This window comes from Clupea harengus, chromosome 8 (assembly GCF_900700415.2).
Source record: "Clupea harengus chromosome 8, Ch_v2.0.2, whole genome shotgun sequence".
Taxonomy (NCBI): domain Eukaryota; kingdom Metazoa; phylum Chordata; class Actinopteri; order Clupeiformes; family Clupeidae; genus Clupea; species Clupea harengus.
Window position 1 is genome coordinate 13464099 of NC_045159.1, and position 21574 is coordinate 13485672.

General features: G+C 44.7%; 1 protein-coding gene across 2 annotated transcripts; it reads right to left on the bottom strand.

Annotated features, from left to right (window-relative positions):
- Window positions 1–2126: 2126 nt before the first annotated feature.
- On the bottom strand, window positions 2127–20346 carry LOC105896255 (RING finger protein 145). Of its 2 annotated transcripts, none has more exons than XM_012822996.3 (11): window positions 20135–20346; window positions 17808–18034; window positions 11512–11620; window positions 11015–11106; window positions 10512–10747; window positions 8720–8895; window positions 6810–6950; window positions 6301–6483; window positions 5559–5706; window positions 4814–5170; window positions 2127–2619 (listed from the first exon to the last, which is right to left on the bottom strand). In XM_012822996.3, the coding sequence occupies exons 2-11, from the start codon at window positions 17989–17991 to the stop codon at window positions 2164–2166; spliced, it is 2082 nt and encodes a 693-aa protein (XP_012678450.2). In that variant the 5' UTR covers window positions 17992–18034; window positions 20135–20346; the 3' UTR covers window positions 2127–2163. The 2 variants fall into 2 exon arrangements, with proteins under 2 accessions (XP_012678450.2, XP_031427820.1); XM_031571960.2 differs by lacking the exon at window positions 20135–20346 and adding an exon at window positions 19047–20090.
- Between the last annotated feature and the right edge of the window lie 1228 nt (window positions 20347–21574).

Consider the following 21574-nt stretch of genomic DNA (forward strand, 5'->3'; position numbering starts at 1 on the left):
ATTTTGGCAAATTTTATTTGGGCGCTACCCACATAATCAGCTGTGCTGCTCCTCCCACCAATGCATGATCCTTACAAGTTGGGCATCATTGTAAAGGTAAATAAACAGGCAATTAGCATTGTAACAACAGAGGAATAATCGACCAAACACAAATGTCCAAACTTTTTTTTCCGAGTTTATATTAAAATCATGCTGTTTCCGAGATCGTCTTGGGGAAACGGTATATATATATATATATCAGAGAGAGCATGGATCTCTCCATATTAGCGTAGTGTATCCCCTTGATAGAAATGTACATAGCTTCTGCCAGTGAATGACACATACAATGAGGAGACATACTTGTTAAAACCAGATCAATTTTTATTTTTGACATTCAGTTCTGTAAAATAACAAAAAGGTAATCTGCAGGTGGAGTTGTTTCTACTGATGCAACCATCGTTCTGTAGCAGACCAGAGTATACTCACTGTGGTATTAAAAAAAGAGGGAGAAATAAAAACTATGGAAAACAAAATCAAACTTTTCCAAAGCAGCACATCCTCAAGGAGGATATACTTATTTTCCCTAAAAAAAAGAAAAAAGAAAAAAGGCTGGCTTAAGACTAGTGAGGGGTGTTCTTAGCCACCGTTGCCCACCATTTCTTCTTCCTTCAAAAAGAATGTGCAAAAGCCATCAAGTCACTACAAATAAAAGTAAGACATGGCACTCTTGACCTGTGAGGTCCCACACAGGCTCACTGTGTGTTCATGCTTATCAGAGTCAAGAACCGCCAAATACTTAAACATAAAACATAATACTGTTAACCGAGGTTGAAATTCAAAATTCATTACCTATGCTAGCATCGTGCAATCCATGACCCTCTGCTCAATCCCACTTCTACCTTTGAAAGGGCATTGAAGTCGTTCAAACAAGCTTATCGGTCACATCATATATGCACATGCTGCCTTAGAACACTATACGGCATATCAAAAACGTTTCAGATTTCAGAGATACAGATATTTATATAATATATAATATATATATATATATATATGGACATATATACACACACACACTTATATAAGGGCGTCTTCCTCAAACACAATTATTTGGTACCTGACGAGGCGACTTTTTTCCGAGCATCTCCAAGTGAACAAAGGAGAAAGAAATATCTGGGACACAAAAGGCTACGTACTGGTGAGAGAAGAATTCATACCTTTAGCGAAAAGACGACAGGGTGCGTGCTAGCCTAGGACGGCTAAGAGCCTCTACAACAAATGCTAGGCAGGTCTGCCTGTATTCTCGTTTTCAATATTCTCCCTTTTCTGTCATTTGGACAAACTCCTTCATTCATTCACTTTCTCCTTTTAGTAACAGTCATTGATATCAAACCATACTGAACTTAAACCGAGAGTTAAAGTGTAACTGTGGTGTTATGTCAGTTAGGAAGAACCTGATTAAATGAACTGATGTGGGGAAACTAAAGAAATAACCAGAGAATTGTTTTTAAGCAAATGTAACATTCAGGGGGCGAGGACAGGCAGCAGAACAGTACAACAGCCTTGAAACAATTCTTAGCGATTCCAAATTGAATCAGTGCTGCAAAAAACGTCACAGCTTAGTGGTGCATGATTTTCCAACAAGAAAAATTGCATGGGACAGAGGTATGATCGGCATCAAATTGAAGATTATGGCATGTCTTTTTTTCTTTTCTTCTTTTTTTTGGCACTCTTTTCAATGCCAATGTCTTTATCAAACATGTCCACAATCATCACATGAAAAACAAAAACTGAAAATTTGTGAATGTGGAGTGTAGTCAAATTAAAGAAAGAGAGAGAAAGAGAGGGAGAAAAACTAAACTAATGGGCTGATTGATGTCTGTATTTGTGTTAAGGAGAGTGCATGCACATTTGAGGTTCAGTGTGAGTGTGGTTTCTGTCTGTCTGCATGCACAGGTGAGTAGGCATGTGTGTTAATACGTGTGTGTGAGCGTGTGTGTACCTGGGCAGATTTCAGTGTGTGTATGCACTAGTTGAAATGGCAAAAGAGTTTGGAACCAGCATCTACAGTTAAGAGGAGTCTTCCGTCGTTGGCCACATCACAGTTGCGTAGGATAGTTGGGGACAGGTCCCAGAGTGGGGTGGGGGGGGGGGGGGGGGGGGGGGGCAGCCACCGCTGCCTTCAGCTCAGGCAGAGACGCCTGCAATCATGGCAATGGGCTGATTACCACCCTGGCACTTCTGCTCCTCGTTGGGCGATGGGCCGTCGACTCCACCAGGCTCAGAGCAAGAGCTGCTTTCCTGACATTCTTCCACGCTGGGGGTGGTGGGGGTAGAACTGGTAGAGGAGGAGGAGGAGGCGGCGGCTGTTCCTACTGGCAATTCTGGTTCTGGACAAACTGCCTCGGGGGCAGATTCTATGCCCTCCTGAGCCACGGGGGCAGCAGGGGCTGGTTCACCTTGTCCCAACTCTGCGGGATTCTGATTGGCTGGTGCGTCGATGTGAGCGGGGTTGGCAAGCTGTGAATGGGTCTTGAGTTGGCTGTGGCAGAGGGGGCAGGTCTCCTGCACGTACAGCCACTTCTTCAGGCAGCCAGCGTGGAAGAAGTGGCTACAGGGGGTGATGACTGCTGATGTCATATCCTGTTTGGACATCACACACACACAAACAGAGGCACATAATAAGTCACTATCCTCTTCCACAGTCCCATAAATATAACATGTGCATCACCCAATGGCAATGTCCTCCTCCAACCACTAGAGGGCTCAAGGGCTTCACAAGAATACTCACCGTAAGAAAATTCTGACTGATGTAACAATGTACAGTGGTGTTACAATGGCGCAAAAACACAATCAATACATGTGGTTATTTGTTTTGTAAATGTTACACTTGTCATTCTTAACCCAAATTATCTATAGTATGTAACTAAGAGGCCATGCATTTTGCTCACATGCCCACAGTTCCCAGTTCAGCTCCACACCTCAAGCCACTCATTAGCAGGGCATCAGTTTCCTCTGATTGCATTTCAGTCATGCCTCAAAGCATCGCAGATATGTTTAAACAAACGACATACACGGCTTTCTACCTACAGGGATCAAACCCACTGACATTAATTAGAGTCATGGTTACTCAACATGTGCCAACCTGCAGCTTTTACTGAGACAGAGTCAGTGTTAAATATAGAGCCGCTTCAACGATGCCATTTTTTTTTCTCCTTCAAAAAGACTGATGGCAGAACTTATTGCATCCTGTTAATCAGTTAATGAACAAACTTTTCAAAGTGTTACGGAAAATGTGTACCTGAATTGGTTGATTCTGATTAGCCAGGTTCACATAGCTGATCAAGGCTGTTAGCATCATGCTGTGCGCACAGCTAGATCAGTACCAGGAAACTGAACCTGTTCAAAACTCATCACTGAATCTACAGAAGTCCCTGTGCCAGCATCGCTGTAGCATGTAGCGCAGCGGCCTGCGGTTGGAGGGCAACCCTGTGATTAGGGGCTTTATCGACAGGTCCACCTCGTCTACTTAACACGTTCCACTGGAGTGGTTTACAGCACGGTCTCTTATCAGCAGCGATCAGGTCCACGAGTCTGTAGCGGATTGAATGATTCATCCGCTGACTTGGTCGATACCGACAGGGAGCCTCACCACACTGGAGCGAGGCACAAAGGCCCAGCATTGTGTTTCACAAGAAACTTTGCGTGACCATTTGTAAGCAATAATATGCAATAAGGCTACAGTGTTTAACATTAACCATGTGTGTATGGCATTATAAAACAGACCAACAGACGTCATCAACTGCCATAACTTCATAAAGCTTTGGGACAGATGGTAATCACTATGAGTGATGGATATATATCTGTGACCACGAAGCTCTTTGTCTAACACCCGTACCTTTATGATGCTCTTAAAACTGTTGAACGCTAGTTGGCCATTGCAAAACCCACAGGTACCCATCTAATTCAGCACTGTAGAAGCCTAGTAATAAACCAATGAACATACCCAAGTCTCATCCGGATGTACCCATCCCTCAGACAATGAGTAAATGATTGAACAACTTCTCTTAGGTTTCTCCATCTGGCTGCATATAGGCCTATTAAAAACAAGACAAAACAAACAAATGCTGCGCTCTCTGAAGTACCAGCACCTGCAGTTCCCTGTTCCCAGTCTGCACCATGTGCTTCGACCACCAGAGAAATGCCCCTCTCAGCACAAAGTGACTCCAGCCACTCCCCAGGTCATCAATAATGGAGGAGGCAATTCTGAAGCCCTCTTCCTCACTATTAAACACTTTCTTCAAGCACCTCAAAACTCCCCATAGCAACCGACACCCCGAACCTCGGCAATAAGTAGTACTTTTTTTTTTCTCCCCTCACCTCGCCCTTTTGTCCAGAGCAAAATTGGCAATATCATAAAACCGCACTGCCGGCCAAGCCCCAAAGTGAACACCCATCACCTTGAACTTTATCTGTCAGAGCCGTTCATCTACTTCTGCTACTGTGGAATCAAACAAGGTAATAAAAACCATCGATGGAGAAATCTGTCAGCGACAGGCCCACGGGCCGGGTCAAAGTTCTTTACCAGATATGAGTGCGTCGTTATACGAGCCCATGACATGATGTATTTTCTCACCATCTCTTTCTTACACACACAAACAACCCTAACAGACGCATGCACCAAAAGACAAACATACACACACGCGCCCACACACACACACCACACACACCACACACACACACACACACACACACACACACACACACACACACACACACACACACACACACGCACACGCACACGCACACACACACACACACACACGCTCCCCTGTACCTGATAGCAGATGGCACAGATGTCGTTGTGCTGCAGCAGCTGCTGGGCGGAGGCGGTGGGCAGGCTCTTGATCTTGTTGACGGCGTCGCGGCGCAGCAGGAAGCTCTGCCAGCCTAGCTGGGCGCGCAGCCACACGTTGTAGTAGGAGTGCACGAAAATGATGGTGGAGCCCATCACCGTCCACTCGCCGAACAGCGTCTCCGACACACCGTAGGCCACCACGCACAGCGCCAGCAGGAACTCCAGCAGCCGGTAGGTGCCGTTCACCCAGTAGATGACGTCGTCCATGTTCTCCACCGGCGCCTTGCGCACCTCCTCCACCATGAAGAGGATGTAGATGAGGAGCGTGCCCAGAACCTGGGGGAACGAGAGGGGAGGAGAGAGGAGGAGGAAAAAAAGGGGTAGGAGGAAAGGAGAAAATGAAGCCAGGAGAGGACAGGCAGAGAGAGAGAGAGAGGGAGGGAGGGGGCAGAGAGAGACGATGATGAAGGATGGAGGTGATCAGGAGGTTATTTTGAGCACAAGTCTGTGTGTGCATGTTTTAAACAGCTTGGCAGAAGGCAGGAGCATCTGAAAGTCAACTTGAGGGAGTGAAAGCTTGGGTACACTTAAAATGTAAATGATGGAAGATGCTGTATAAGGCTGCATTTTTCATGTCAGTTAGTGCTACTCTAGAGTGTGTGTGTGTGTGTGTGTGTGTGTGTGTGTGTGTGTGTGTGTGTGTAAAGTGATGCACATGCTTTACCTGTAGTGATGTGAGGATACTGGAGGAGATGATGATAAGCAGCCAGAAGTCCATGGTGAAGAACTGGCAGATCATGTAGGCCATGTAGGCCGGGAACACCAGCAGGAACAAACACAGGCTCACCGCACGGAAGTGCTTCCATAAACTCCTGAGGAGACGGAGGGATGGGAAAGGAGAGAGAGGTGGGGAAAAGAGAGAGAAGAGGGGGTGAACAAAGGAGCAAGAGAGGAAGGAAGAGGAAAAGGAACGAAAAGAAAGATAATGAGAGAGTGTGAGAGAATGAAATGGAGAGAGGGAAGGAGTGAGGAAACACAGGAGTGAGAGAGAAAACAGCGAGAGCAAGAGAGAAGCTGACCAATCCAGTGTTTGCACATACCAGTCTATAAAAATCCTTCTAGCGGTGCTTCATTTACACACGCGTAATCTGAGAGAAGCACATGTTTTATCTAGCGTAAAGATAACCCTTCCACCCGTTATCAGCTTTCAGGGGCGGAATTTTACAGTACACACTTAAGAAATAAGGTTCAGTAAGTCTACAATACAAAAGGAAATCTTCCAGTGTTTCCCCCAGGTGACCTTCTTGAGGTGCTGTGACTGGGATCTTGTGTCCAAGTGGCGCACAGGTGTACATTGCTGTGCATCCGCTACTATGTGTGCATCTTCCTTCAGGTCTTGACTAGTGTGTGTGTGTGTGTGTGTGTGTGTGTGTGTGTGTGTGTGTGTGTGCACTCTCTGCTCTTACTTGTCTCTGGACGCCCCCAGTGCCAGCACTATGGGGTCGGCGATCTCCAGCATGGACTGCAGGATGGAGGCCACCACAATGAAGAGGATGATGCTGAGGAGGAAGGCCCGGTGGATGACCTGCAGCTCGATCAGGCCCGTCTGTACGGCCAGGATTAGCAGAGTGATGCCCTCGGTCATTCCACTGCACAGGGAGGGAGAGAAAGAGAAAGAGAGAGAGAAAGAGAAAGAGAGAGAGGGAGAGAGAGAGAGAGAGAGAGACAGACAGACAGATCAAACACCACACAGCAGGGGCGCTGCAAAGGCACAAACACAATACATATGAAGGGGACTACGAGGCCATCAGGATTTCCATGTCAGTTACATGAACAACTACTGGCAAATATCAAAGTCACAGTCAAGAGAAAGTGGATAGGACCATAAGAAAGATATTACGTTTGAAATATTAGTGGAAATAGCACACACTCACACACACACACACACACACACACACACACTCTTGGTGCTCACCGGTGCATGGTGTTGTCGTGCATGAAGGCCCGGTAGCCTTGCAGGTAGAACTTGCAGAGTGTGAGGACGCCCAGCGCCACAAACGACACAGTGAAGACCAGGCCCAGCAGAGAGTAGGGGGTGCTACAGCACTCTGCAATACTGCGCGCGCACACACACACACACACACACACACACACACACACACACACACACACACACACACACACACACACACACACACACACACACACACACATTAACAGACAGAAACTGCACTCAAGTCAACTCAAGACTATATGGGTATAGCAGTTGACCTTTCCTATTACGGCATTCTCTCAAAAAACGTTCTTTGTTAAACGGTCAATTTTACTTATTCAATTTCATAACTCATCCTTGGGCTTTCCTAACAGGAAATGTTACCTAACTGGTATGTTTCATGTATCTGCGCTATTTATGAAGTCATCTTTAATGTACAGCATAATACGAGATGAAATATATAGGGTCACATCAGCGGACACAAGCCCCATACCAGATCTGCAGGGAATTTACTGCCCATATTAGAGCTCTACATAACTAAATGACCCCACCTTTCAAAGCAACAACATTCATATTTGTCATAGCTTACATTGCACTGGCATTCACGCATGTGTGCAAAAACAATTAATAACACTTATAAGTTTATGTAGTCTCTCTTACCAATGTGGAATACACTTGGGATGCAATGGTACACTGTATTATGTCGAACTGCTCGGTACGGTCCCTATGGTTAAATATGTACACGTGAACCGCGGTATTACAATATGTCTGTCATTCTCCTTAAATTTCCAAAACGTGCTTATTGTGCTGCAGACTGCAAGCACGTTGTACATTCAGATCTACAGAACATCTCTGGAGCCCGTCAAAATGTCCCTGGAGTATATCAGCGCTCTGTATGCAAACAGGAGCTGGAGGAGAAAGGGGAAGCTAAAAACAAAGCTGCATCTTGACAGTCAAACAGTAGCTAGACAGAGAAGCAGATTTGGAGAGGCACCGCCGTCTTTGACCTGCTTTGCCACCGTGGGCTACTCGACTGGAAACACCTTAACATGAAGTCTCACTTACGTCGCCGTCACCCGCCGTAGGCTATCCCAGATGGAGCCGGGAGAATCCACAACAATCTCTTGCTGTTGCCTTCCAACAACGTCACAATAATAAATAAATAAAATAAAATAAAAAAACTAGAAGGGCTCACAGAGAACGCAGACCTCCGCCAAGGCCAAATGCCGCATCTCACAAGGTTAGCGAATGTGAAGCTAAAGTCACGGAGCTGCCCTGTGAGATGAATCCGCTCCAATATTTATTGGGTTATTCCTTGGCGTAATCCTGCTTACAGACAAACTAACAAACAAACTGCAACGAAAACATAACTTCCTTGATGGAGGTAATGAAAGCAGTGGTAGTAGGCCTATTTATAACCAAAGATTTGCAGCCCTATTCTGCGATTACTGACTCAGGATTATGTCCCCTCACGCACACATTTCAGCAGCAAAGCTCTATGAAACATAATTGAAAACAAATTGACAAAGACTCCACTTATGGTTGGACCCCCGGAGCAAGTGAAAGCTATCTAACTGCAGCAGAGACAGAAACCAGGCCATTTTTCTGAATAGACAGTTTTGGTTGACTAAATGGTTCATTATTTAATGGGCGATTTTATTTTTTTACAAAACCGTGGTCCAAAAACCATGACACATATCGAACCGTACCCACCAATATCGATATCAAACCCACTGTACCGTTGCATCCCTAGAAGACACTGAACAGAAAGCAAAAAAAGTCTTCCTTCTCCCATTGTCTGAGCAGTTAAGGGTATTGAGGTGCGTGTGTGTGTGCGTGTGTGTGTGTGTGTGTGTGTGTGTGTGTGTGTGTGTGTGTCTGTGTGTGTTTACCTGGTGAGGAAGAGGAAAAGCAGTCGCTCGCGAGAGGTGGGCTGGTCACGCGTGCTGAAGTAGGTGTAGATCTGCAGGGTGAACAGCACCAGCCAGAAGCTCATGAAGAGCACAGGCAGAACCAGCTGGTTCCACAGGGACATGCCCAGAGCCAGCAGGCCATACACCTCCACCACCTGGGGAGAGAGACGCTAACATTTAGGCTACGTTTACACGGAAATCCGGAAACATCTTTGGATCCGGTACCTTTTTTTTTAAATCGCGTCCACACGTGTCATGAAAAATCTGAGTCCACATGGTAACGCTGGAGCGGAGCGGTTGAATCCGCTGTAAAGACGCCATGGAGCATGCGCATAAAGTGTCAGAAGTCGAGATCCAACTAGCAGTCTTCCGATTGCTGAACGACTTCTCTACCACCTGAAACAGCACTCAAACAGGACTAGTCAGAATTGCGCACTTCGCCATAACCCTCATTTGTGTTAAGTTACTGTTTCGAAACTTCCGTCTAGAATAAAAATCTTTTCACGTCAGATTTGCTCATATTGCTGACACTTTTAAAAAACGGTTTTGAAAAATGGTCTGAGGCAAATAGATTAAACAGTGATAGATTAAAGAGTGGCTTGTTAATGTCATCCCTTTCCTAACCAGCTTCTTAACAACATTGATTTTGTTTAAGTTGTTGCTGTTATGAAGTGACGCAGAGGGGTTAATAAGGGATCAGCTTGAGGTTGCGAGGCGGGGCGTTCACGCGGGGCAATTACGTCATCGGGTAAGAAAGTGTGCGGATCGGGCGTCCACACGAACATGGAGTCGCTGGCGGGTTTGAATCTACCCACTCTGGAGACCGGATTCAAAAGGTTGCTGATTCAGTGACCCAATCCGCCAGGTTCGTGTGGACGAGAGGCCGATCCGACAACATTTCTTTCTGGATTCAGGCAATTCAGGCTATGTGTAAACGTAGCCTTAGCCATTACGTAACAACTTCATCGAAACCAACAGACAGTAAAAATGCCCATGTAGAAGTGAATCAGGGTTTGGCACTCTGCTAAAGAGTATACATCTCAACCACCTGAGGTGAGGACATTCACATTTACATGTATTAATTTAAAAGAGAGCAGCTATACAATTTATCAGTGTGTGGCTGGGCGATATATCGAATGAATTTGATTGATTCGAGTTTTTGTTTATGAACTATTAGTGCTTCCTCTGCGGTCACTCAAACACCAGCGGTAGCACTTCTCTGCTTCTCCTCAGTTACCAAGTTATAACGTCAGTGGACAATGCTTTTTCCTGTTACAGGAACCAAACAATTCTACTGGTCTGTCGTTGAAGGGTCCTTGAATAGACATGAGTGGTTGACTGTTTACAATGTTGTGTCATGTTAATGTTGCCGTCTGTCTTTTTATTTATATCAATTTTTTTTACTATTTTGGCCCCTCCCGAAGTTCACTTTTCCGCCTTAATATCTTGGTGTTATTGAGTTTTCTAATAAATACATCTTTTGCTATTGGAAACCGTGGTTCTCTGTCAGTGCTGTGGTCGGGGGACGGGACTCCCACTTCCTAATCGTTGCGCCTCAACCCTAGACTGGGGGCGTAACCATGTCCAATGAAAATATATATCTCTGGGTTTGTGCTGTTAGCATGTTGCTCTACCAAGGTGAGGTGAGGAGGGAGAAAAAAATCTGGCGCACATGCCATACATCCAATACATTTTTTTTCTCAACAGAGCCAACACACACTCACAGCATTCCTGAACAACCACAGTAACAACTATTCTTTGGTTCAGTCACCTGGACCAGCTCGCGGTAGGCGGTTTTGGCCAGCTTGTAGGGCACCAGCAGGTTGGAGGCCAGGAAGTAGAGCACCTCGAGGCCGGTGAAGATCATGGCGAAGCGATTGATGAAGACGATGGTGGTGAGCGGCACCAGGCAGAGCCGCGCCACCAGGGGCAGCAGGTGGGCCGAGAAGAGCCAGATCTTTCTGGTCTGCATCACGCAAGAGCACAGCGTGCACACCACCAGCTGGCCTGCAGGGGGCAGAGCGGAGCAAAGCACACGAGCATGAAAACACGCGTGTGAACAGCCATATGATGCCCCACACACACACACACACACACACACACACCAAGGTGAATAAGAAACCAGTTTAAAAGTAGCAACAAGCCCTTTGGGTAGTAGCGCTACTTCAGAAACAAAGGCTATCTGTACATCATACTATCAAGCAGACAGACAAAGGGTATCTGGTTCCTCTACGGATGTGGTCTATGTTTTCTGGTCCAGACTCTCGCGCTCACCTATGAGGGCTGTGGTGAAGCGGTTCATGGATAATGGCTCCAGATAAAGAGGTCCCTCGAAGCCCGAGTCCAGCTCGCCGCGAACATAATCCCTGCAAATGACCACAATATATTAGACTTTCGGCCGTTTGGAAGACTGAAGCTGCAACTTGGACACCTCGCCTCATACCATTCCAAAAACATCTAGACCTTGGCGACTGATGTGATTTTACATGGTGTTCCTCTATGAGGTTGAGTCTCTATCAACGTCCATTCTCAATCAATGCTTTTCAAAATCGCAAACTGCAAAATTTGTACACAAGCCCAGACTGCTGTTTCTATTATTATTATTATTATTATTATTATTATGCTGCAAGTAGAAGTGGGACATGTTCATTGCATGGACTCCCTGCATCTTCTTACTGGGCCTGTGCCTGTGCCTGTGCCTGTGCCTGTGCCTGTGCCTGTGCCTGTGCCTGTGCCTGTGCCTGTGTGGGGAGTGTAGGGCACAAACCCACCTGGAGACCTGGTGACCAGCAAAGAGCAGGAGGGCGGTGAGCACGTACAGGTAGAGCTTCACCAGGTGCTGCCGAGGCAGAGTGAGCAACACCAGACTGAGAATGTAGCCTGAGGGAGGGAGAGAAAAAGAGTTAAGACTTGCATTAACAAATGACAAAGAACAGACAGGGTATTGTGCTTGTTTGACATTTGCTTTTCACACTGTAACCTTATGACCACAAGACATACAAACTTTTTGAAAGCAGAACAAAAACCGTTGTGAGAAACTTCCTGTAAAAAGACAAACATTAAAGCCTAAATAATAATACATTTAAAAAAACGGTTTTGATTTTTCGGTTTCTCTTTGAATGAAAGTCTATGTCTAAGACAAATAGCCTGTATTGGAATAAAATATCAAACAATGCCAAATCAAAGTTGTAGACTACCATATTTATTGACAAATGAGACAGATGACGGCTTTAATAGAGTGGATATAAACCCAGGGGGAGATTATCCCACTGATACCTATGTCTGAATAGCAGGTTGTTGATATGCTAATTGTGCTCTAGCCCAGGCAAATGCCAACAGGCTACTGACTCAGTCTAGCTTGCTTGGCTTGCAAAATGTTCCACAATCCATCACAGGTTAGCCATGTTAAGACAGGCAGAGAAATCCCCCAGGGCTAAATCAAACCACTGACACAGGGGGTACCTAAAGCGGCTTGGGCACATCTTGGGGTCTTGCTGGCTGACAACTCCTTAGCCAAATCCCCCTCCGGCTCCCTGACTGCTAAAACCCTACTTGGTAATCCTGACACGTAGTAACACGAGACGTCTGGGCACAGGGCGGACGTTCGAGGGCACAGTCGCCTACCGCTGCTGCTCTCTCTTAAAGGCAACCTAGCTCTCCGAGCGGAAACATGCTCCAGCCTCAGAACAGCAGAGCACAGGAATACTGCACTCTGCGCTTACCAATATGCTCTGGCGCATCGGTCTGTCCCCCCCCCCCCCCAACTCCATGGTAAGCCATGTGGCCCTAGAACAGGGTAAGACAGCCACATGATAAGAGTGGAGGGTGTCACGACAGTCCTTTCCTCTGAGATCAATAGAGAGAGAGGATAGTACACAGACCACTGGTCTTTACCCTGCCACCTCACTACGGTCACATGGCTAATGATAACTGGGCTGAATTAACTGCATAATATTGCTACACACTCTCTGGCAACTTGATGCAATTCCACCTGATCTGTGTGCTTACGACTTTACAACCCATTGGGTCTCCGGCTTAGTGCCGCTCTAGGTCTGTGTTGTTTGAGTGCACTACGAAAACATCCAGACCTGGTACAGAACGAGCTGGACTGTGATCTTCAAGAGTAGTTTAAACAGAACAAGAGGCAAACACACAGAAAGGAGGAGAGAACAGGCAACAGTAGCCCCAGGACACATATAAAAGGGACTGGGCGTTCAGGCTTTGAAAGGAGCACAAAACAGCCCTGAAATACACTCCCCGAATGGACCGGCTACACCACTTAATGCACCCAGCTCCCTTTCAAGCAGCCAGCCAGCCTGCCTGTCTAGTCTGACCGCCAGTAGCACCGCTCATTTGAATGTGCTTTTGTGTGTATGTGTGTGTGTGTGTCTAGAATCATTAGGATCCCTCTGGACGCCTGACTGTGTGACAGAGGGGGTTTTAATCTTTACAGGGGATAGATTCTCACCCAACCCCCAGATTTCCCCATCCCTCCTTCCATCCCTCTCTCATGCGGACGGACGGACACACACACGTCTCTCTGTTTCTCTCCATCTCTTAACTTCCTCCCAGTGTAAAAGACACCAGCCATGGCTGCAGTTCTTATGTAACCTGCAGAGCTATATTCTGCATCCCAGCTCCACAGCAAACTCATTAGTGAGCTTTAATCCACCACTGGCACAGTAGAGGGGAGAAAACACACACACACACACACACACACACACACACACACACACACACACACACACACACACACACACACACACACACACACACACACACAATGCACAATTAGCACGGTCTAGAGAGGGCTTGTCAGAACAAGAAAACCCCATTATCCAAAACCCTCCTAATAAAATTGAGACAGCTTCAATCTTACTGTTATGGAAATAAGGACTAGCCCGAGTCCTGAGAAAAGTGGAGTGAAGTAGTGGGAACTTCAGCAATGACAAAGAGAGAGAGTCGAAAACTGACACGCATGATCCCGGCCATGTGATCTCATCCTTCCCTGAAGTTAGACGCACATTCTTTCTCAGGTACAGAGAGAGTTCACAGCCCTACATCCACAAGGCGATTTGCAAGTCACGGCTAAGAAAACCAACACCTCACGAGTTGAGGGCACCGCAAGCTGGAGGCGATGCAAATGGATCGTGGCCAACGCTGCGTTCCGCTGTTAATTTGGTTTCTCCGCGTTATCGGGACGCGTGCCTTATCTGGCCCTGTGCCATTCCCAAACAGCAGTCCGATATGACCGTGAGGAGATAAGGTCTGTTGACATTTGCAACAGTGCTGGGTCAGTGTCTGCTTCTGTCTCAGGCATGCCACACTTACAACCTGAGCACAACTATCAGTCTATGACTGATGGTAGGGTGATAAGAAAAAAGGAGGAAATTAACAGATGGAGCTCATGGGAGCAAAAGAGGTATAGGCTTAAAACGAGCCTTCCATGCTCTATAAGACATCCTAATTAATACAGTATAGTTCTTTAACATCATCGTAAACATTATATGCATCACATTGCGGAAGATGAACCTGGGTGTTTACAGTAAGCACTGCAGCCGTAACACTCCTCCCAAGCCCTTAGAAACACACACACTTGTTCTATTTGTATATGCATGTGCACGTGTTTGTGTGTGTGTGTGTGTGTGTGTGTGTGTGTGTGTGTGTGTGTGTGTGTGTGTGTGTGTGTGTGTGTGTGTGTGTGCAGGTGTGTGTTTGGTTGTACCACAATATAGATGGCAACTAGCTGGGTGGCAGAGATCTGAACATACTCATTAGCCATTAGCCTACATGCTACTGAATGGTTATTGTGTGTTTGATTAGAGGAACAATGCAGGATAAAGACTGCAGTAAGAGCTGGCTGCTGCCATACATTCCAGCGGATGAGAAAATGTGCAGCCTTCACAGGGTACAATACAGTCCAGTCAGTTCAATGTAGCCACTTGGTATGAGGATTTCTGACAGGGCTATTACACGAGTGTGGTTCATACAAGCATTGCTATTATACAGCACAGGGGACGATGTCTGTCACTGATACTGCTGCCGATCTAGATTCTACAGCTGTCAGTGAGAGTTAAGGTCCCAGTCATAGCCTGCAAAACCAAAGGTTACAAGTAGGGCTGTGCAATTAATCGAATTTTGATCGCGATTTCAATTTTTGGGTCAAACGATCTCCAAACTCATATAATCGAGTTGAAACGATTTATTTGCGCAATTCAGTCCTTCCCCAAAAGCATTCAACGCGGCGAGAGGGAGTTAAATATTTAACTGGCATGTGGCATCAGGAAGTATATGCCACTGGCAGGAGGCGGGACATGCCAGTGAGCCGCCAATCAGCAGCATTAACCGTTGACAGCCAATTGCACAGACGTTCATGCAAATACGACAGCACAGATCACGTTTATGGTCATGGCTCAAGAGCGCGAAGCAAAAAAAAAAAAAGATGGCGGACCAAACTCCGTAGATAGTCGTATTTGTACCTAAAAGTTGTTTGTTTGACCTTTTTTTGCTTATATTTTTATAAAGTTACCGAGAAATAGACACTGTACAAACTGTAAAAACCCCATTATTGTAACTCAAAAATATGTCTGAGTGGATTTGCGAGGTGTCTGAGCTACCTATCATTCACTTTGAATGGAGACCCGTCAACCTTGACGCATCAACGCATTCCAACGCATACAGTGTGTACACAACAAATACATTTTTTAAGGGGAAATTTTGAAGTTCTCAGTAAATAAATGCATCATGTTTTTCAAACTCAAAATTAATCGTTTGAATAATCGTGATTTCAATATTGACCAAAATAATCGTGATTATGATTTTTTTCCATAATCGAGCAGCCCTAGTTACAAGGTCTATCCACATTTGGGTAATTAAATTCAGATTAAAGCATTTGTTTGGAGGCTGGAAACTCTGGCTTGCCAAGAGGGAGAGGCAGCAGGAGGAGGAGGAGGAAGACACAGCTTTTCCAACAGATGCCTCAGCCCGGGTGAGAGTTTAATTACGGCGCAATACAGATTTAATCGTTATTTTTAATAACCACATGCTTCAGTGTTCCCTTCTTCTCAACCACCACCGGTATGTCCTGACTCGGCATTTCCACCACTCTATTACATGGGCCAGCGACCCTGGGCGGCCCGCGCGGGAAGAGTGACTCAATTACACCCGCGCAGGCACACTGTTGAGCTATACTCAGCTGACTGGAATGCCTGTGGATGAAATACACAAGGACAACGACTGCCACTTTCCCCTTGAGAAGTTTGTCTCAGAAGCTGCATCTTACAAAACTATTGACAGTGGCCATTATTTGAAAGTGGAGGTTCTCTACAACTATTCCTTTTCATGATGCTATATATATATGTGTGTGTGTGTGTGTGTGTGTGTGTGTGTGTGTGTGTGTGTGTGTGTGTGTGTGTGTGTGTGTGTGTGTGTGTGTGTAACTCATGATGCTCATTTTATATGTAGGTCTACGCCACACAGTTGGAAGGCAAAACGTTTAGGCTACTGCTCTATTCCACAAACGTAAAACTAAAAAGTAAACTTGTGTAGACATCACATAAACGTATGGCCATTATTCCAGCTTGACACTAGAATGTAAAACAACAAGGCTGATTCAATTACTTTCTCATGACAAGTAGAGCATGGCATGGCATGGCCTTTAGTACCAGTCAACACCACTGTTGATTTGCAGTGTCTACACCAGCAATACCAGTCCAAAACCAACTTACATCCAGACCAAAAGCACATAGCCCACTTATCCAGCTTGCCTAATTTGAGTACTTCACTACAGATGTAGTTATCCGCAGTTCAAGCCGCACTGCATCACGGAAAATTAAATTATATCTGGCCTAAGTCCACATCACATGCAATCACCATAGCAACACAGAAGTAAACATACTTTCTGTGTTGACGCATTAGTCACACAATACTGCAGCAGAGATCTTTAAGAGACGTCGAAAAGAGAGATGAAATTGGATCTAAACCCATGTCGGCCTATTAATAGGTGATAACACTGAGGGAAGCATTATTCTCTGCAGGGTCGTTTACGGCCTTTCAAAACACAACTCCCTCTCACAAGGCCTAAATGTCTCCCATTCAATAAAAATGATAGATGACAAGACAATACAATACCAAAGTGCTTGGATCAAGCACTTTGATTATGAGTGTTGGAAGAATAAGTATATAATAAGTATGAATGGGTAACCACTACTCAATTCAAACATCTGTAAAAATACTCACTGAAGATACATCATTTTTCATTTTCACAGGGAGAAAAGACCTGACCTGCTCTTGAACCGCAACTACTGTTGGATTCAAGGCAAGACCGATGATAAATACTATTTTTTTCCTCCATCAAATGCCACATTCTTTCTTAAAACTAGTTATCCCTGGCAGTTTCCCTGGGAGACAGTGAGAATGAGAGAGAGAGAAAGGGAGGGGAAGAAAGAGAGAGAGAAAGAAACAGAGAAAACCAGGGAAGATAAGAGAGGAAGAGTAAAGAAGAGAGAGACAGGGAGGGAGAGAGAGAGAGAGAGACAGGGAGGGAGCGAGGGAGGGTATTGTGTGCTCTGTGGTCCAAACACTTCTGCACTGACCTGACAGCACTCCTTCAACCATGCCCGAGCTCCTCAAGTGATCCTTATACTCAACATCAAATGAGTGAACACTGAACTGTTTTACTTTTCACTTCCTCTCCTCACTTGGGAAAACAAAACAGCTAAAAGACTGCAATGGCTGGTACTGTGACCTCAGCTGATAACTATGCAAATGCACCTGTCGCCTGTTATGCCGTCATCTTCATATACCCACAGCCGCTTCTATTCCAACAAAGAGCACAGTTATGTCTTCACTTTATTACCATGCAGGCCCTTATACTCTGAACTCGTCGTCTGTCATCAACAATGTCAAATGACTCAATAAAGTCTTCAGACTTCACGTTCACAGAACAAGAGAAAAGATTAGAGAGCAAACAAACATCAACTCACAAAACGCAGGTGGTGGGTCCAACGATATAGTAGAATATAGAATGCAACAGATTATAGCAGAATAGAATAAGGGAGACACTGACCCACGTAGTGCAGGTAGAGGGCCAGGTACTTGTACTGGAAGAGGGGGTTGTTGTTGAGGCTGCTGCGCTGGATCTTCTGGAAGAAGGAGCTGACGTCCCAGCGGTACAGCACCTCCAGCAGCATTATGCTGGGCACACGCAGCCCCACATTCAGCATCGCTTCCAGGCGGCCCTTCCACGCCATCGCCCTCCCAAGGTTCTCCCACACAACTCCGGGCTGAGCAACACTGGAGAGAAGGGAGGGAGGGAGAAAGAGAGAGAGAGGAAATCAATTTCCCTGCTTCAGTTATGCAGAGGTGTGAAAAATGGACACCTATAAACGTGAATGGATCCTTTGCAGGTACAGAGCCCTTTGACGGTTTTTACAAGGGGAGGGACAGTGAAAACACTGAAGTGATATCACAGGTGAACTGCTCTCAGACCACAGTGATTGGTTAAACAACGGAGAGAAAAAAGGAGGTGGGCATTCTTCAGCTAATTCTTGAAAGGCCAGCACCAAGTCCTGGCATGTTCACATTATATAGTGGCTGCAGCAGATTTTTTTTTTAAAGTACTCTAGGAATACAGTCGTTAAACTAACACGTTTGATGAAAAAAATATCAATCTGAATTCTGCCAAGAGCACCCTTCTACTGAAAATAATAAATGGATGGTAAACAGCCTCATTTGTACCATAACTCAAACAGGTTAAACTAAAGTACACTACCAAAACTAGCCTACAATTTTTCTAGCGACACCCAATCACGGGTCCAATTCAATATGCTGAAGTTTTCTGTAACTTCATGACTCAAATCATATATACACACACAGCTTGGTTACCCTAGCAGACATGGACATAGTAGAATAGTGTAGTGTGACTGTACACGGTTTCGTGATATGTTGTTTGTCCTACATCAATAGTAGTTTACACATCACACAGTTTACCAGTAGAAGATAAGATTTGTTTCGATATATCCCATAGAGCTGTTCATATTCTAGCAACATTTCTCAGATATAGTATGTTTATGCAACAAACCGAATTACGGTCATTTTCACCAGTGACGCTATCAGTGTCAATCTCTCTTGTCATAAGCACTTTGAGGTCAAGCAACCAATCACATGTAACGTTCAAATTGAGCAAAAGGCAGTGTGGGAGATGAAATCACTTGGATGTTCAACAAGTCACGTTACATCACATTAGCCCGTCATGATACGCGTAATGCGTCGCCTCAGCTCGTAAAGAAAGGCAATACATTCTGACCTGTTGACACTCCAGCCGTTCGATTACTCTTACCACCATCAACAAACACAGGGAAACCACGCGCCGTTTCTTTTGTTTGGTATTCCGGGGGGCTAGCTAACGTTGGATAAATTCCAACTTGCCGAGAGCCTTACAGCCAAAATAGCAAAGACAACAAACTGGAATACTACATTTTGAAACTAACGAATGAAGTTCAATAAAACCATAACACGACCACGCTTCTTTGATGATGATTTGGTCATTGGTTTTCGCAGCTAGTATTACATAACGTCAGATCCTCTGCACTGTCTTAATGCAAAATATTTCCGAGATTGACCGAATTCCCTTTGCTAATAACGGTGTCTTATCTATTCGCAAAGCAAGTCTATCAACTGTTATTATGTTACTCAGCTAACGTTAGCATTTGATAATGTTTACAACCTCCAAAACTGATTAGCTAGCAAACTGGTGCGCTCACTCACTACAGCAGCAAAGCATCCCACACAGACCAGTTCAAAACCGCTAACAACAGCAAGCTATGCAGCAGCTAGCTCACTAGCTTTGAATGCATGAACTTTAGTAACCCCGTCGTGTATTTGACTGAAAGATACAAGTTCACATCGCACTGCCTAGTTAGACAATAAACACAACATTATTAACGTTAGATCTGATGGAAGTGTGAGACTACTTGCAGACTAACCAGCTTGTTTACATGTAACGAGTAAAACCTATATATTTTGAAGATGCAACTTGAAATACCTAACTGACTTCATCATTCTTGCATTGTTAAATTCGCTGATGCTGATACTGGCATGTTAACATCGTTAGCTTTAGCTAACGCTACCATTACATCCAGCTGGATTATTGAAGTTGATGTATCAAAGCAAAGTTAATGGTAACTTGCAATACGTTAATGCGATGGTGCATCATCAATGTAATATTACTAAGATACTAGAAACGTCATTAATGGCAATACTGCTGAATATCCTTTTAGCTAACAACTGTCTAGCTTGCTAGTGCTGTTGGCCTTAAAATACTCAAGCTTGTTAGCTAGCTGTGAGTAACGTTAGTCCTTAAAAGCTGTGAAACAGAAATGTGGAAATACTTACGATTTATTTAATCACTTTACGCCGTTTAGTTTGGTTTCGCGTTGCTTCCTCGGCCGAATATCAACCATTGTAACTCGTTTTCGGCTAAATTTGACATCGGTGATGGAAAATCCACCGAGGAGCGGAACGTTGGCTTTCACCCATTTAGCCTAGGAGCCATTACAAGAATGATGTCAAACTGAGCATGTGCAAAGTGGCAAAGCGATTGTTGCTTCGATGAATGTAGTGAAAAAGGTAGGTTGTTCTAACTGCAGTAGCAACCAATGCAGTAGAGCAATCAATATTGATGTTAACTGTCTTTTGTGTTTATTTATATATAGTAACTAATTTTTACAGTTTTTAAATAACACAAATATTTTCATAATCCTACTCTGGTGAAATACTATAACAGAAACGTATGGTCTGCACACAGGGACTGCAATCGTCGGTTTTGCCTCTACAGCAACATGTTTGTCTCTATAACATTAGCCACAACAAATTATTTTAGCTAGGGAAGTAGCTGGAGTACATTTACAATTGCATTGCCAACCTCCTTTTTCTTTATATCTTACCCAAACACTCACAGATATCTAGATTAACATTAACACCACCCACCAATAATAATAAACATATATTGACAACACAAAAATGCAAACACCCTGCAACATAAGAACACTCTGGCATCCCAATAAGTTATTTGGTCATCATCATCAAGGCCATTTTTTATGTTTTTATAATGTTGTCCACACGATAAAAGAGTGTTTGGAAAACAATGTTTTTCCTTTGGTTTTTCAAAAAGATTGGAACCCACATGAGTCCATCAGTGTCCACATGGGAACACAGAGAGTGAAAATGCACAATTCTTGCATACCTTACACTGGAAGTTGTAGCCTACAACTAAACTAGATTATTATCAAATCAATGACACTACTAGATGAGATTAATTCTACAAATCGTTTATTTTTCTACAGCAGCAATTGTGGTTTGAGTGAACAGAATTTCCTCAGTGAACCTACCCTACTTGAAGTTGTTACCATTTAGAGTCATTTTATAGCAAACAAACCCAGAAAAGGCTTTGGCCACTCTGAACAGATATGTCCTCCACGTAGAAATAGCACCAATTGGCTGAGTAACATGATGGGCCTGACAATCAAAAACAGATTTTTCTATCCATTGCCCCTGAGGGTTTGGTGGAGGCTTTGGAGGGCGCAACTCAGCCTTCATGAAGAATGAAAGGTGATTGGACGATGTTGGGGCAGTGGGGCATCTTTTTGACCTATCCACACAAGGTGATGGGTTGCGTTTTCAAAAGTAAGACTGATACTGAAGCATTGGCCCTCTCTCCAAATGAGTTTCACGAGCATGGCTTTCTCATCCATATATAGTCAGGGCAGGAAAAACATTCATGTTTTTCATGTCAACCATGCGCGAGGACCATGATTATCTGAAGAAACAACCACA

Bases quoted from the DNA above. Each gene is read 5' to 3' on its own strand.
- LOC105896255 (XM_012822996.3), bottom strand. From the start codon at position 17,991: ATGGCGTGGAAGGGCCGCCTGGAAGCGATGCTGAATGTGGGGCTGCGT. The intron at 11,621-17,807 runs GTCAGTGTCTCC...TCCCTCCCTCAG, and splicing joins CCTCTACCTGCACTACGTGG to GCTACATTCTCAGTCTGGTG. The intron at 5,707-6,300 runs GTAAGAGCAGAG...CCGTCTCCTCAG, and splicing joins CTGGGGGCGTCCAGAGACAA to GAGTTTATGGAAGCACTTCC.